The 16538-nt window shown below is 37.7% G+C and overlaps 1 protein-coding gene across 3 annotated transcripts in view; it reads right to left on the bottom strand.

Moving 5' to 3' along the window:
* The window catches only part of LOC114649903 (periostin-like), a 75612-nt gene extending 69121 nt beyond the window's left edge, over positions 1–6491 (bottom strand). For all 3 annotated transcript variants that reach the window (XM_028799273.2, XM_028799275.2, XM_028799274.2), the window contains exons 1-2: positions 6324–6491; positions 5798–5896 (exon numbers count right to left, since the gene is read on the bottom strand). In XM_028799273.2, the coding sequence (XP_028655106.1) occupies positions 5798–5896; positions 6324–6442 (218 nt within the window). In that variant the 5' untranslated portion in view covers positions 6443–6491. The remainder of the gene's footprint in view (positions 1–5797; positions 5897–6323) is intronic.
* Positions 6492–16538: the final 10047 nt, after the last annotated feature.

Here is a 16538-nt window from a genome sequence, read left to right as displayed (position 1 = left end):
AGACCCCCGTGACCCTGTGTTCGGATTCAGGGGGTTGGAAAATGGATGGATGGATGGGTCCTTGTATAAAGGTAAACGTCTACAATGATGACTGCCTACCGAACAAACCCCGGGCAGGGTGCCAGCCCACCCCAGGGCACACACACACACACCAAGCACTCACCAGGGACAATTTAGACCTAACCTGCATGTCTTTGGACTGTGGGAGGAATCTGGAGCACCCAGCGGAAAGCTATGCAGACGCGGGGAGAACATGCAGGGAGGACCCAGGAAGCGAATCCTGGTCTCTTTACTGCGAGGCAGCAGTACTACCAACACTAAATGCTCTAAATGTAAAATTTCAAAACTATTGTGTTAATTATTATTTCAAAAATAACTATCGTTACATCCACATCTTAAGCAAAACATCCACATCTTAAAACATATCAACTTGAGCTTAGCTTGTATTATAATAGAGTACTCATGCTGTCCATGGTTAGTTCCTGTCTTGTGCTTGATGCAACTAGCACTTATAAAGTCTCTAAATTGGATTAGGTAATCCTGAATACTGATAGCTGAAACTTTGTTCATAAAAATTATACACTTTAAATTTGTATGTAAAACAAAATAATATATAATATCTGCTCAGATTCATCCATCTCATTATATTTTTAACATAACATCTGTAAGTAATAAACCATTCATGGCTGGAGTACTGCAGGAACTGACCCTAAATTGGATGTTAGTTCCTTTTACACAGAATCCCACATTTTCAGATTGATCCAATTTACAGCAGACAGTAAATATTACAGCTTGATTATAATCAGTATGCTCGTGTTGCAGTAGTTTGTAACACTGCTGTAAGTTTTGGAAGGAAAACACTTCCTTAAAACGTGGCATTTATCCTCTATGGTTTAGAAAAGAAATTATACCAATAATAACAGTTTTAAGAGGCATGGTAACACAATGGATTCTGCATTATGGGTTTAAATCCCCCATCACATTGTCGTCTGTGTAGAATTTGCATGTTCTCTCCATGACTCTGTGGGTTTTCCTCCAGGAACTACAGTTTATCTCCAACATCATCAAAGACACGCAGGTCAAGGCAGCTGGCTATTCCAGATTGGCTCTTGTACTTGAGCGGGACCTGCAATACACTGATACCTTGTCCAAGGCAGTTTCCTGATTTGCACCTCCCAACTCTGAATTTAGTAGGACATAGAACATTATGTTATTTTACCAGACATTTCGACATGTTTTGATGAGAAGACAATTTCCTTCCCAGACATAACATGTGCAGAAGTGTTACTCTTAAGGGAAATGAAGATGCAGATGTCAAAATCCCTTTGTCCGATTTTTTTTCTCCAAAAAGACTGAATGTGTATTAAAGAATGCAAGTGTAACTGTGTGATTTCACATAAAATTGCTTCTCAAAAATCTAGGCACACCTATACTTCCCCAGGCAGTAGCATTCAAGAAATATCCACCACATCCCAGAAGCTTTAAATACGCCAATGAGTTGTGCTGCTTCCTTAGCCTATCATGAAATTCTGTATAAAAAGGCATTCATTGGAGATTGTAAAACTGTAGAGTGATTGTGCAAATATTTCACTTTTTATAATTATTTAATACCAGTAACGGCGCACTGCACGATAACATGCAGTGAATACACTTGACTTGAGCATTCCTAGTTTTCATCCTCTTTCTCTGTACGTTTACCATTCGTTTGCTCAGAGGTTGATGCGCTTGCTGCTCCCTGAGCAGCTCTTCTTTTCTCCACCCTAGCGGCCCGCTGCTTCTCTTCTTCGTCGTCATCTTTTCGCGTTAAAACTAATTAAGTTAGTTTTTGTGTTGCAATTACTTAGTACTTTTTCTTAATTTTTCACTTAAGCTGGCACTTAAGTGTTCAATCTGCCTCAAGAATGATTTAAGATATGAAGAGGTAGAGGAAGTGACCGCGAAGGTGCTAGGGAATGAGAACGATGCGCGTACGCATGCGCCACACGGCCGCCTTGCTGCGCGCTGCCGAGAGTTGATTCTACAATAAAAAACAATAAAAATAAAAAGAATAATAAAAATCATCACCACGAAAGTGGGTAGCAGACAATTCGTAGTAGATGTGTACCAAATTTCAGGTCAATAGGTGAAACGTTTTGCAAGCTACAGGTGATTTAAAATCCTGGACAGACAAACGCACAGCCATGGTAGCATATTATATAGAAAGATCTTCTTGATAGTTTTGATCACTTTATTTAATTTTGCATTGTATGTACTCTTTATGACTCAAATACCGTTTAAAAGAAAGTAAATACTAAGGGTATTGAATATTATGAAATTGTGATGTTTTCTGTAACAAACATTTAGCTGCAACAAAAAAAAAGTTAGTAGCATGCATCGATTTACTTTATACAGCCACTTTTTTCAATATAAGGCAGCAGAGAGCCAGAGCCGAACACAGTAAAGGATGCCAAATAGGAGCCAGTCTGGGTGTGCCACCATCTAGCAAAGGGGTCCTCAATCACAGTCCTGGAGGGCTGCAGTGGCTGCAGGTTTTTGCTCTAACCCAGTTGCTTAATTAGAAAGCAATTCTTGCCAATAATTGAATTCCATAGCTTGTTAGAGCTTTAACTCTGCTATGTCAGGTCATTTTCATATCCCAGATTTTCTTCCCCTTTTTAAGGATATCATCCAAATGATTTGAAGGCTAAAACAGATGAGTGATTCTCAGTCCTTCCAGTTTCCTTCCAAGTATTTAATTAAACCTAATAGTGCATGATAAATACACACAGAGGTGTAAATGGTAACAAGCAAAATGGAGAAATGCTGGTTTCTTTTGCCATTTGTATGTTATTGCTAATTAGGAGCCATTAAAAACCAAGAATACAGCTTTTTAAGACTAAAAAAGGCAATAAGGGTTCAAAATCTTAATGATCGAGACAACTAAAGTAAAGCAGAAGTGTTACTTGAGCAATAAGAGCTTCTTATTAAGCAGTTGGGTTTGAGCAAAAACCTGCAGCCACTGCTCGTGATTGAGGACTCCTGCTTTACATGAAGGAGTGTTTAAGTTGTTAGTCTTGAGTTAAGTTCTTGGAGATTAGCATTGACTGTGGATTTTTAATTAGGATTTAACTTAATTGGAAGCCATTATCTTTTATTAACGTAACAGGCTGTTGTTCCTGCTCATATTCTGTGGCAAAATCCTTTTTTAACTAGAATGGATTATTACTTATCACTCTTTTAAATAATGTTACACTAATTGCTTATTATAAAATTAAAAGTAGCAATTACAGCTTTAAAATACAAGTGCAGTATAAAAAATGAGCACCTACTGCTTTGTTCAGCCTTGTCTTATTCGCTTATTCACAAGCCCACTTTCCAAATACCACAGCACATGGGTTGATGGGTGAAAAAATATAAAGACACAGAGTATTTATTTGTTTGAGTCTTTATTTGCTGTTGTATTTATTTATAGCAAATGTTTTTCTGTAAAGTAATACCTGACTTAACAAGGTAGATGCATTCCAGAACTTTAATTTAACTGCAAATAACTTTGTTATCAGAGGTAAATTTACCATAGAAGCAATATGGAAAGGTATTGTAAAGTCCCCAACTAGGTATAATATTATTTTGTGTTATGCTCATGTTTTTGTGCATTAAACTTGGTATACCCATTCATCCATCCGATTTCACTTATACCAAGCCATTTTGGAATCACAAACTAACCTAGCATGCATGTCTTTGAGACACAAGTAGAAGACTCGAGGGGTATGCAAAAGTTTCCAACTGAATAACCTCATCTTTTTACACGTACTGGCTGAAGCTATCTCTGAACCTGGGATGAGTGACTGTGGATGTGTACTTGAGTGTGCCCTGTCAAGAACCAGTCTAGTTTTGTGGGGTTTTTTTTGTCTTGCACGCAATACAGCAATGATGGTCTCTGGTTCTGCACAACTTTGTACCAAAAATGATCAGTTTTACATTAGTGCAGTGGCATCCACCTTCAATGTTAGAAAGCCGTAGTGGCTGCAGGTTTTCCTTACTGCCACCTTCTTAATCAGTGACCAATTCCTGGTGCTAATATCACTGCATTTTAATTTCCTTTTATTTTATTTTATATGACTCAGTCTTCTGAATTGCTTTTTTCTATAATGGCAGCTAAACAAAAATGAGCCATAAAGTGACCCAACAGATGAGCAGCTAGTTTTGGCCCCCAAACTCCAACCATTTCCACTCCAAACAGTTTCGTAATCAAAAGTTGATTAAACCCGTTATGTAATTCCATGATCTTTTGTTGCTCTCATTCTGCGATTCCAGACATTTCCAAAACTGCTGAATTTCTTTGTACTAAGAACACCATCACGATGTTTCGGTGACCTAAGCAGATCAATATTACTAAAACTTTCACCTGTCTTTATGTTCAAAAATTGCATGATGGACATAAGTTAGCTGTTTGTGTGTTGTGTCACTTTTGTGTCTCTTTTTTGTTAGACTGCTAATTAGGAAAAGGGGAACAACAAAATGTTCGGAGTATTAAAAAGCAAGTCAGTTAAAATGAAGGCAAAAGAGTAGCAAAATCTGATCACTAATTAAGAAAATGGTTAGAATGAAAGCCTGCGACCACTGTGACCCTCTAGTATTGGAACTGGACACGCTCTGACATTGTCGATGGAAACTGTGAATTAATTTTAAGATTTCAGCTGGTTAGTCTACTTAAAATTAAAAAGAGGTAATGTAAATATAAGCATTAATTTAATTTCCAAAGTCCAGAATTTCAGTTATATTAACAACAGTGTATGGAATATCATGTTTCACCCTATTTGCAAAGTAAGTGCATGGAGTCAAATTTATTAACAGTCTCCATAACTCTTTAATAATTATTATCAGGACACCTTCTGGACAGTGGTATCCTGCAGGTCAAGGACATGGAGCTCAATAGCACCCCCTAGTGAGAGTATTACATTGGATATTTTGATTACCCATGATTCCATTTTTATTTTAAATTGTTATGCACTAACATTTTTATTTAATATTTGTTTGTTTGAGATCCCCTTTTTAAGCAGTATGTTGCTTTGACATTTGATTAAGAGGAAACTGTAACAAAAGGAAAATGTTTACACATAGTCTATCATAAATTTTCTTAACTGCATGTTTTAAATATTGTGTAAATAAATATAAATGTATATTTGCGTAATAGATAAAGCAACAAGAAGCCAAAAATATCCGGATGTAGGTGATTCCACTGGTTGTTTTATTAGCTACTTTACGTACATAGCTACATAAGAGCAATATGAGCCAACACAATGGTTTTCTATCAATATTATGGAAAAACAAGTCCTTTTGTAATTGTTAACGGGTTTTTACAAAGAAGTTATTTGTTTGAAATAGAGTAATTATTAAACACATTAAAAAATCTAAGTCTGGATGATTAATAGCTCAAACATGTCTTGACGACGGTTCATAAATACTCCTTTGCTTTAAGCACCATAAATGACATTCTCAAAGAAAACATTTGATGGTTTTTAAATCACAACCTCAGGGTTAATTTAGATAGTAGCCTTTGTTAGATACTAAGATATTGTTTCTTTTATGACTGAGGTGCACATTTTTAAACATCAAAATAAGCATTTAATTTTCATAGAATTTTCTTTAACTTTATTTTACTTTTGTCACTATGTCTGGGAATGTGCAATTAAAGAATAACCGGCTAAGATGAATCTCTCTTTACAAATGTGCTAATGCTATTAAAATGTAAAACTGTAAAGAAAAGTGATTCTACTAGTACTGGTATTAATAATAACAAAAATATTAATAAACTTACGCCTTCTTTCCACATATTGATCCCTGATACCAGTTTCTGCAGGTGCTGAAATATTTTTTGTTGGTGCCCATAACTTGCTGAAGTGCACAGACATTAGGGCTGGAGGGCAAAAGTTACATTTGTTTTAGCCACTGAAAATTAAGGCTTTTACATAATTGAAACAAAACATATATTTATCAATAAAAAAAAACACAGTATAACATCTACAAATAAAAAATAGTAGAAAGATCAACTTTTTTATTGTCAATTACCACAAAAGCAATAATGCAGTTACTTCAGGTAGTAAATATTGCTATAGATATTGTGTATCATAGAGTCAGATTTTAGGATGAACTTTTTTGTTTTTTTAATCATTTAGAAATCAAACTAGCTTTACTAAACATATTACAAAACCATTTGCTGAGTCAACAAAAAAACACTTAAGTCACTTAAGTCAGTACAAAAAAGTAAATAATTAAATAAATTCACATTTTTAATTTTGATAATGTATTCAGAAACATTACCCCAAAGGTTTGTTGGTTCTTACCCCTCTTTTTTTGCCCTAATTCGGCTGTGTGTCACAATCTTGTCATAGGCTGAAGAGTCTGCTTGTTTAATTGCAGACAGAAAAAAAATAGGAAATACAGCTGCAAAGAGGAGCTTCATCCTTATTCTCCTTGCTGTTCCCAATTGGGCATAAAAAGGAGAAATGGCATTGGGTCTTTAATTTTGAGTTTATATACCAGCACTTTATTGTGTGAGGGGAGGGCTAGCTCTCAACCTGACACCACCCCCTAAAACGAAAAAAAAAAAAAAAAAAAGAAAAAACAAACCCACACACACACATTGGATTTCACCTCTTTGTTAACCCTTTCAAGTAGCTTTGTTATAATTTCCAAATAATAAAAGCCTTTTTCACTGCTGAGGAAATAAAAAACTTCTTGGCCTTCTTTACAAAGGTATATAATTGGTGTATATTTCATTTTGACTATAGATTACATGGTGCACAAATGATATCAATATTTTTTCTTTCATAAAGTACTACTTTTTTATGAATCTTCTTATATTTGTACATACATGTTTTAAGTATATATTCAATTACAACTGTATTGAGTTAAAAATAGTTTCACAAATATTCATGTATGTGATTTATATTTGTGTTAAATTCATTTTAATTGCATAAAAATACTGCTACAAGTATTTGCTTTCAAAAAGTTTTTCAAACAGTTTTTCTCTTTAAATAAACAAAATGTTAAAATAAAAAGGCCATAATTATTTACTCAGTTTTACTTGCTTGCACCTTGCAAAATGTTTAATAATTTTTCAATTTAGCATTAAGTGATTCTTTAAGCACAAAAGATTAATAATTGCCAACTATATATCCAAATTGTTAATAAGCTAAAGTTAAATGTTCTTACTGCAAACAAAGCAAATGAACTCCTCCCTTTCAGCTTACTTACCTTGAGCGGCTTCGTAAAAATTTTTTTTTTCACCATTTAAAGCATGCACTTGTCTCCCTCTGGTGGTGTAAATCAATACTTACAAACAAAACAAATGTATTTCAATAATCCCTGACTGAATCACATTTCAGTTTGAGATTTTCCATCCTTGAATGAATCGGTATTTAAGAATTTAATTCAAATGAAATTTACTGTTGTATGGGTATCTATGGATAAGGGTAGAATGTCCATTACTGTTCACACTGCTGACTTATGACTGTGCAGCAACGCACAGCTCTAACCACATCATAAAATTCACATGACTGTGGTGGGTCTCATCAGCAACAACAATGAGTCAGCATACAGAGAGAAGGTGCAGCGGTTAACGGACTGGTGTAAAGTCAATAACCTGTCTCTGAATGTAGACAAAACAAAGGAGATGATTGTTGACTTTAGGAAGACTAAGAGTAACCATCTGCCACTGAACATTGACAGCTCAACTGTGGAGGTCGTCAATAGCACCAAATTCCTGGGTGTCCACCTGGCAGAGAACCTCACCTGGTCCCACAACACCAGCTCTTTAGCCAAGAAAGCCCAGCAATGGCTCTGTTTCCTGCATAGGCTGAGGAAAGCCCATCTTCTACCAGCTATTCTAACAACATTCTACAGAGGAACCATAGAGAGCATCCTGAGCAACTGTATCATTGTCTGGTTTGGAAATTGCACGGTCAGGGATCGCAAAGCCCTACAACGGATAGTGAAGACAGCTGAGAAGATAATCGGTGTCTCTCTTCCCTCCATCATGGACATTTACACCACACGCTGCATCCGCAAAGCCCCCAGCATTGTGTAGATAGATAGATAGATAGATAGATAGATAGATAGATAGATAGATAGATAGATAGATAGATAGATAGATAGATAGATAGATAGATAGATAGATAGATAGATAGATAGATAGATAGATAGATAGATAGATAGATAGATAGATAGATACTTTATTAATCCCAATGGGAAATTCACATACTCCAGCAGCAGCATACTGATAAAGAAACAATATTAAATTAAAGAGTGATAACAATGCAGGTGAAAAACAGACAATAACTTTGTATAATGTTAAATGTTAACGTTTACCCCCCCGGGTGGAATTGAAGAGTCGCATAGTTTGGGGGAGGAACGATCTCCTCAATCTGTCAGTGGAGCAGGACAGTGACAGCAGTCTGTTGCTGAAGCTGCTCTTCTGTCTGGAGATGACACTGTTCAGTGGATGCAGTGGATTCTCCATAATTGATAGGAGCCTGCTGAGCGCCCTTCGCTCTGCCACAGATGTTAAACTGTCCAGCTCCATGCCAACAGTAGAGCCTGCCTTCCTCACCAGTTTGTCCAGGCGTGAGGCATCTTTCCTCTTAATGCTGCCTCCCCAGCACACCACCGCGTAGAAGAGGGCGCTCGCCACAACTGTCTGATAGAACATCTGCAGCATCTTATTGCAGATGTTGAAGGACGCCAGCCTTCTAAGGAAGTATAATCGGCTCTGTCCTACCTTGCACAGCGCATTAGTATTGGCAGTCTAGTCTAATTTATCATCCAGCTCCACTCCCAGATATTTATAGGTCTGCACCATCTGCACACAGTCACCTTTGATGATCACGGGGTCTATGAGGGGTCTGGGCCTCCTAAAATCCACCACCAGCTCCTTGGTTTTGCTGGTGTTCAGTTGTAGGTGGTTTGAGTCGCACCATTTAACAAAGTCATTGATTAGGTCCCTATACTCCTCCTCCTGCCCACTCCTGATGCAGCCCACAATAGCAGTGTCATCAGCGAACTTTTGCACGTGGCAGGACTCCGAGTTGTATTGGAAGTCCGATGTATATAGGCTGAACAGGACCGGAGAAAGTACAGTCCCTTGTGGCGCTCCTGTGTTGCTGACCACAATGTCAGACATGCAGTTCCCAAGACGCACATACTGAGGTCTGTCTTTAAGATAATAATAATAATAATAATCCAACACACCCTTCATATTCACTGTTTACACTCCTGCATTTGAGAAAAGGTACTGAAACATTCGGGCCCTCACCACCAGAATGTGTAACAGTTTCTTCCCCCAAGCAGTTAGACTCCTGGACACTCATGGACCAGTCTGATATCTGATATATGTGTTCTGTTCTGCAGTGTTGCACATGGTTGCACATGTTTGCACATTTGACTCACATGCACCTTGTTATGTGTCATGGATTCTTCGTTGTCCTGTGTTTTATGTAGCACCATGGTCCTGGAGGAATGTTGTTTCATTTCATTGTATGCTGTACTACTGTATATGGATGATATGACAATAAATACTCTTGAATCTTGAATGGAATGCCAGGCACATGCAGACAAGCACATATATTTTATATATATATAGGCGAGTCTTGCATTCATCCATTCATTTATAAAAACCAGCCTAAACCAGTCTCAGGAGAAATGAGCCAAGTCACGAAACCAGGTCATACTACCACAGACAGCCATGGTAATACATGCCAAAAACAAGAATGATCTTTTGAAACTTTGGAAGAAGGATAACAATAAGCTTGAACAGAATTCACACAGATTACAATGTGGTTGGTTGAGGCAGCAGCCTTAACTACTGTGTCTTGTCGTTGACATACCTGAATAAGGTACCAATTGAATTCAGAGATTCTCCTTTCAAAGAAAATATACACATAACTACTATGTGCAGTATTTTATACATAAAAATGGAATACTTAAGAAGTGAGATAGTGGCTGTTTAGTCTGTATGAAAATATTAAAAAGCTTAGGTGTTGTCAATGTCAAATTCAGGAGCCAGTTCAAGATAGGAAATATACCTTTATTGATGTGCATATGGAGTCACTTAGTACATGGAAAGAGATGACTGAATTACAGATGCTGGTTACACTTCTTAAATATACTTATCAATTACAGAAGCACGTGATAAGTTTTATTTCTCATGTCCTTGCTAATTATTGATGAAAACAATCTTTCAAGTCAGGATTCTGCTACATTAGATTATACGGGTTGACTTATCAATACTTGTCCTCGTGATACTGTAGCAGTGGGACTGGGGCACAGATTAAATGTCTTTAAATAAAATGCTTCCTAAGAGACAAAATTTAACAAGGACAGAAGTTATTCAGTATAATCAATATATAATCAAATAGTGAAAATCATATTTATCAGTAAGAATCATCTCCCACTGTGTGCAGATCAACCAACATGGAAGAAGTACAGCGATATTAATATTTTATTCATTAAGTCATAACTAATATCAATACGAAATAAATGCACAGAACAGTATTAATTTGCACTATACTTACATTTGTATTTTTTAACAGAGTAATTTATGTGCTGGTGAAGATGACAGCAGGCACAAGTCAAGTTGCTCCTCCAAACTTCAAATCATTGCTATACCTAAAATGAGTGTGCTCAAAAACTGCCTTCTTGCCAAGCCCATTAATGACTGACACCTTTATCCAAAGTGACTTATACAATTCAAAATGCAATTGGATACAGTTCTTTGGCTTTTCCAATTGGAGCACAGGCAGGTGACGTGACTTGCTTATGGTGACAAAATCTCAGTAGCAGGATTTCAAGCCACAGCTTTAGGGTCTGAAGTCCAAAGTCTTAACCACTATGCGACATTGACTGTGCTAAAGCTACTCAAGTCAGTTTAATTTAACGTTACAAATATTTACTTATTGTGGTGATACCTTTACCCAAGGAAATTTACAGCATTTGGGATAAAAGAGTTTACAATTCACAACAAATCCCATATCTTCCTATCCTCTCAATATCATAACCATCATCTCCAAAAAATGTACAACTGTGAGCAAAACGTAAGACTGGCCTCACCGTGCACATCCAGGCTTTCTCTGACCACCAAAGAGCTTACAGAGAAGCACTAACTTCTGCCAAGAACACCCATTATGGCAGAATAATAGAAAGTGGCCATGATAACCCAAGGGTTTTGTTCTTTGTAGTTAATAAACTACTCGAACCTGCATCTGGTCCAACTACCTCTTCTACTGAAGTCTGTGAGGAATTCCTCCACTTTTTCCGTAACAAAATTAAAGATCTAAATAATTCAACTAACATAAATATATCATCTGTTTATATCTCTCCCTGTTTTCCCACTCCATCCAGCTCCTTCTCTAAGTTCTCACCAGTCACCTCTGCGTTTGTTAATAACCTGCTTTGTAAGATGAGGCCGACTACTTGTGTACTGGACCCCATCCCCACCACACTACTTAAATCCTGCCTTCATGCCATAATCCCGACTGTTACAACAATAATAAACTCATCCCTTGACACTGGCTCCGTGCCACTCACTTTTAAAATTGCTTCTGTAACCCCAATGTTAAAAAAGTCTGGCCTTGATGCTGACAATCTTAACAATTTCCGGCCTATTTCCCACTTACCTTTCCTGTCAAAAGTTCTTGAGCGTGTTGTAGCTTCCCAACTCACCAATTACCTAACCTCTAATATTTTGATGGAACCCTTTCAGTCTGGATTCAGGGCGCGGCACAGCTGTGAAACTGCTCTGCTACGGGTAACCAATGATTTGCTTATGGCAGCAGACTCTGGACAAACTAGCATATTAATTCTGTTAGACCTCAGTGCAGCATTTGACACAGTCAGACATGACATCCTACTGTCCAGAATTGAGAACATGCTGGGTATCTCTGGCACTGCCCTCCAGTGGTTCAAGTCCTATCTGAGTGATAGGCAAGAGTTTGTTAGTCTTGGCAACAGCAGATCCAACTCCGTGCCAGTCACACAAGGAGTCCCTCAGGGCTCTGTCCTCGGTCCTCTGCTTTTCTGTATTTATATGCTTCCCCTTGGCCATATTATCCGTAGTTATGGATTGGGTTATCATTTTTATGCAGATGATACCCAGCTCTACTTCAATGTTAAAAGTGGAACTTCATCAGAGCTTTCTCAGCTCACAACCTGCCTTAGTGAAATTAAAACCTGGATGGAGCAGAACTCTTTAAAATTAAATTGCAATAAAACTGAACTCCTGCAAATTGGGACTAAAATGCAACTTAATAAAATGAGCTCCTTCCCAGTCCATCTTGGCAGTGATCTCATCAGACCTGCCTCTACTGTAAAAAATCTTGGTGTCATTTTTGATTCCTCCCTCACTTATTCCACCCACATAAATCACATTAAGAAACTTTCTTACTTTCACCTCCGTAACATATCCCGTGTTCGCTCCTTCCTCTCCTTCTCTAATGCTGAGAAACTTGTCCATGCTTTTATCACATCCCGCATCGATTATTGTAATTCCCTACTGGCAGGTGCCCCTTCTAATCTTATATCACAGCTCCAGCTTATTCAAAACTCAGCTGCAAGAGTCCTTACTCGAACCAGCAGCAGCGAGCACATCACACCCATCCTGCTCCGTCTTCACTGGCTCCCTGTGTCCTACAGAATCGAATGTAAAATCCTACTAATAACCTACAAAGCTTTAAATAACCTCGCACCAAACTACATCAGTGACCTCCTCCATCACTATGTGCCTGCCCGCCCACTAAGGTCCTCTGATTCTGGTAATCTTGTTGTGCCCCTCACTAATCTACACTCAATGGGTGACAGGGCCTTCAGCTGTATAGCGCCCAGACTCTGGAATGACCTACCAAAATTAATCAGGTCAGCTGACTCCATGAATTCCTTTAAAAAACAACTCAAAACTCATCTGTTCAGGAAGGCTTTTAGCTCTATTTGACTTTATTACCTTTCTCTCAGTTTACATCTCTGTCAAGATGCCAATGTAACCTGTATGTGTGTGCGAGACCATCAATTATGTTGTCTGTTTTTTTCAGAATTTACTGTCTTAATCTTCTTTATTTATTTATCTGGTTTGTACAATGCTATATACTGTATATTCTGCCGTTCTTTATTATATTCTGTAAGTGCCTTGAGCATGGGAAAGGCGCTATATAAATAAAATGTATTATTATTATTATTAAATGTGGGTACATAGTCAGGGGTTAGCTGTGTTCACACTCAAACACACCAAAAGGCAGTAGTCCACAGAGAGTGGGGTTTAATAACAGTGAGGTGTTGCCTAAAACCACCCAGATGAATGTTACTCTGAATCATTAGAGGGAAAGGGACAGTGGCGTAGCTAGCATGCTGAAGGCCCCTGTGCAGCAGCCTGAGGTGGGCCCCTCCTGTCTAGCATAACTCGTAGTTTTTTATTCGCAACTAGATCCTAGGGACCGGCTGGCCAGTGGCATCCGCGACCACGTCACTATCACACACTGGTGACAAACAAACCAGCCCTCTAAATGAATTTTGTAATAACTTTTTAAATCGCTTCATTACAGCCGCTGTAAGTTAGCAAGAATAAAATAAATTGTGGAAATGGAATGTGGGAGGTGTGGGTAATAGTACTAGTACATACATCTATATAAAATGTGGACCCGCTTATTTTTCCAAGACAACTTTAACAAAGAAGATGATTAAAATATAACGTAAGCTGCAAAGTACAAACTGTTCTGCACTATAAAATGAAGCAATTTCAATTTGCAACAAATTAAAACAACAACACCGGCTGACAGGATATTACTACGCAATCGAGCTGTTTTACACAACTTCTGAGAAAATAGACATCATAAAGTGGTCACGCTCACAAATCCTCACGGTCGTAACATTAATGCACAGTATGCTATACTAAGGTACACAATAAAACAGATTACAGATTTGTTAAACTGTTAAAGCTTACAAAAGTGGAACTGACTGACAAGTCACAAATCATATTCCTTCTAATATCACAAGTACCTTAAAATACTCACTTGCATGCCTTCTGTTGCACAAAAGTCTCAACAATGTTTGACATGTCAAGTTCTCTGGCAAGCTCGTTTTTGATTGAGAGTACAGCCAAGCCACTAAGTCTGTCTTGCGATGGTTTGCTTCTGAGGTAATTTTTGGTGAGTTTGAACTTGAAGAACGATTGTTAACTCGCAGCAACAGTCACTGGTATAGTCAGCAGTAACATGTAAGCTGTGCAAATGTCATTGAAAGTACACAATGGTACACAGTGACCTATCAGCAACAGTTCAGCTACTTTGAAATCAGTCGACTTGGTTGACAGGATGGATTGAAAACATGCACGAAATGACAACAATTGAGCGCAAAACAGCAGTGAAATGTCGGTGCTATAGCTTTCAATGAGAAGATCAGTAGCTGCATACAATTCGTCATCAGCCATAGAGATCAGAGTTGATGGTAACAAGACATTGAACATTGAAGCCACTGCATCAAGACTGTTAAACCACTGTTTTAGTTAAGTTATTAAAAAATGTTTAAAAATCTATATGGCCCCAAGTGGGCCCCCCAAGCTCGTAGGCCCTTGTGCTTTGCACAATCTGCACAATCCATTGCTACGCCAGTGGAAAGGGAACTAGAAGGCCTGAGCATTAAGTCTTGCCTAAGCTTGGCTAAACTGAATTTTTCAGTGTCTGTGTCCATATCCTTGTCTTGCTTTCTGAGAATCTGGCTAAGCAGGCTGGGGAACTTTTCAGAGGCCATCCTCCAGCATAAAAGTTGCAAACACAAAATGATTAATTTCTTCAGGGTCTTCTGCAATACTTCAGCTACTGTATATCTGTGAGCATAAAGGTTGGTCCATTCTATCCTTCATCTTGGCTTGTTTGCTCTAACCTAGCCATGTAGGGATGGTATAATTTTAGTTACACAGTGATGCCCCAATGTGTCCAAAGAAAGTCAAAGTTTCCATCAAAATATGACAGAGGTTGGGGAAACAACTGTAGTAAAGTGTCATGTCAATCAATAGTGATGGATTAAAGTTAAGAGCCTAGTGTAAAATGGAATTGAATTCTGTTCTTCAAACACTTTAAATGCAAGCCACCATTTGCTTCAGGGGTTGTTGAAGACAATATAAATATGTTTTAACCCATTCTTACAAAGAAACAATGGGAACTCACATTAGAGAAACTGTAGGTCACTGCTCATGGTGATGATGCATGGCAGTCTCTCTCTCAAGAACACTTCAAAAAGAGTTGGGGCACCATAGTGATCTCAGTATATTGTGATGGTTCAAAAAGCAAATGATAAACTGGAAAATATGAAACAGACATCAGACAGAAGCCTTCTTTTGAGAGGCTTCAAAATGGTATTGATGCTGGTTATGATATCTGCAAGCTGAAAGGAGTGGGTTCAGATGAGTAAAAACTGGACGTCACATCAGAGAAAGAGAACTGTCAATCATTATTTCTACAGATGGAGGAAGAGAAAAGGCATTAGAAAATTGTGCCACCCTCCAGTGTCTCCCAGATGAAATATTAATAAAAATAAACAACAACCTCTCACAAAAAACATATAAGAATTTCTGGCATGGATCATTGAGAGCTGCTACTGGAAATAAAAATGATACAGGTATAAGTAAGGTGAGGTCAGACCTGCTCAGATTATACCACAGGTTTATATTAAAAGGTGTTAACATTTCAATAAAGGAGGTCTAGCTTGTAGTTTCTTCTTTGAAGTCTCCCTTTGCAATGCAGAAGTCATTGCAGATGAGTAACTAATTGATGTCTCAAGAGAATGGCTGCAGTTCTTGTAAACCCCATTAGGCTGTCCCATACTGATACTAATGTCGAAAATTCTGAAAAATTGGTGAGTATAGGAAACATTCTGTATTATTGCAAAGACACAATACTCTCAACAGTAGAGGATTGTAATTGAAGATTTGCCTACAAGCCTTTTTGGAAGATTACTTTTTTTACAACTATTACAACCAAAACCAGGCATTTTCCATTAAAAAAAAGATGTCAACACGCACACAGATTTCTTCAGAAGTAGCACTCAATATTTTGCTGTCTATACGAAGTGATTCCTGTTAGGGTATTTTCTAGATGACCATGTCCCCAGAAATACATGTAAAGTTATGCATGAGAAAAGGAGAAAAGTGCAGAAATCGAATTTAAGGAAAAAAAGCAATGCCTTAGTTGGTAAAATTTCTTTAACTAGTTTTTTAGTAGTGGTAAGTGCTTCCTGTTCGAATAGGTTTAGTACGACTTCTACAAACACATAACGTGTTTTGGAAGAAAGAAACAAAACTTATTAGAAAGGAAAATGATTCTTTTTTTTTTCTGTCTTCGCTGTTATATTTATCTCATTTGACAGGATCCACTTTTTGAATATGGGTGATGGATTTCTGTTTGGCTAACTATATGATTTTGCTTTCTCATACAAAATGTTTCAAGGACCTTACCCTGAATTTCACCTCAAATGTAATATTTTCTTGTTTACAATCCAGCAAGTCCTAAGAGGTTGAGAAT

This window comes from Erpetoichthys calabaricus, chromosome 4 (genome assembly GCF_900747795.2).
Source record: "Erpetoichthys calabaricus chromosome 4, fErpCal1.3, whole genome shotgun sequence".
Classification (NCBI taxonomy): Eukaryota; Metazoa; Chordata; class Cladistia; order Polypteriformes; family Polypteridae; genus Erpetoichthys; species Erpetoichthys calabaricus.
The sequence above is the reverse complement of the archived record's forward strand: the minus strand, read 5'-3'. Positions and strand labels throughout refer to the sequence as shown.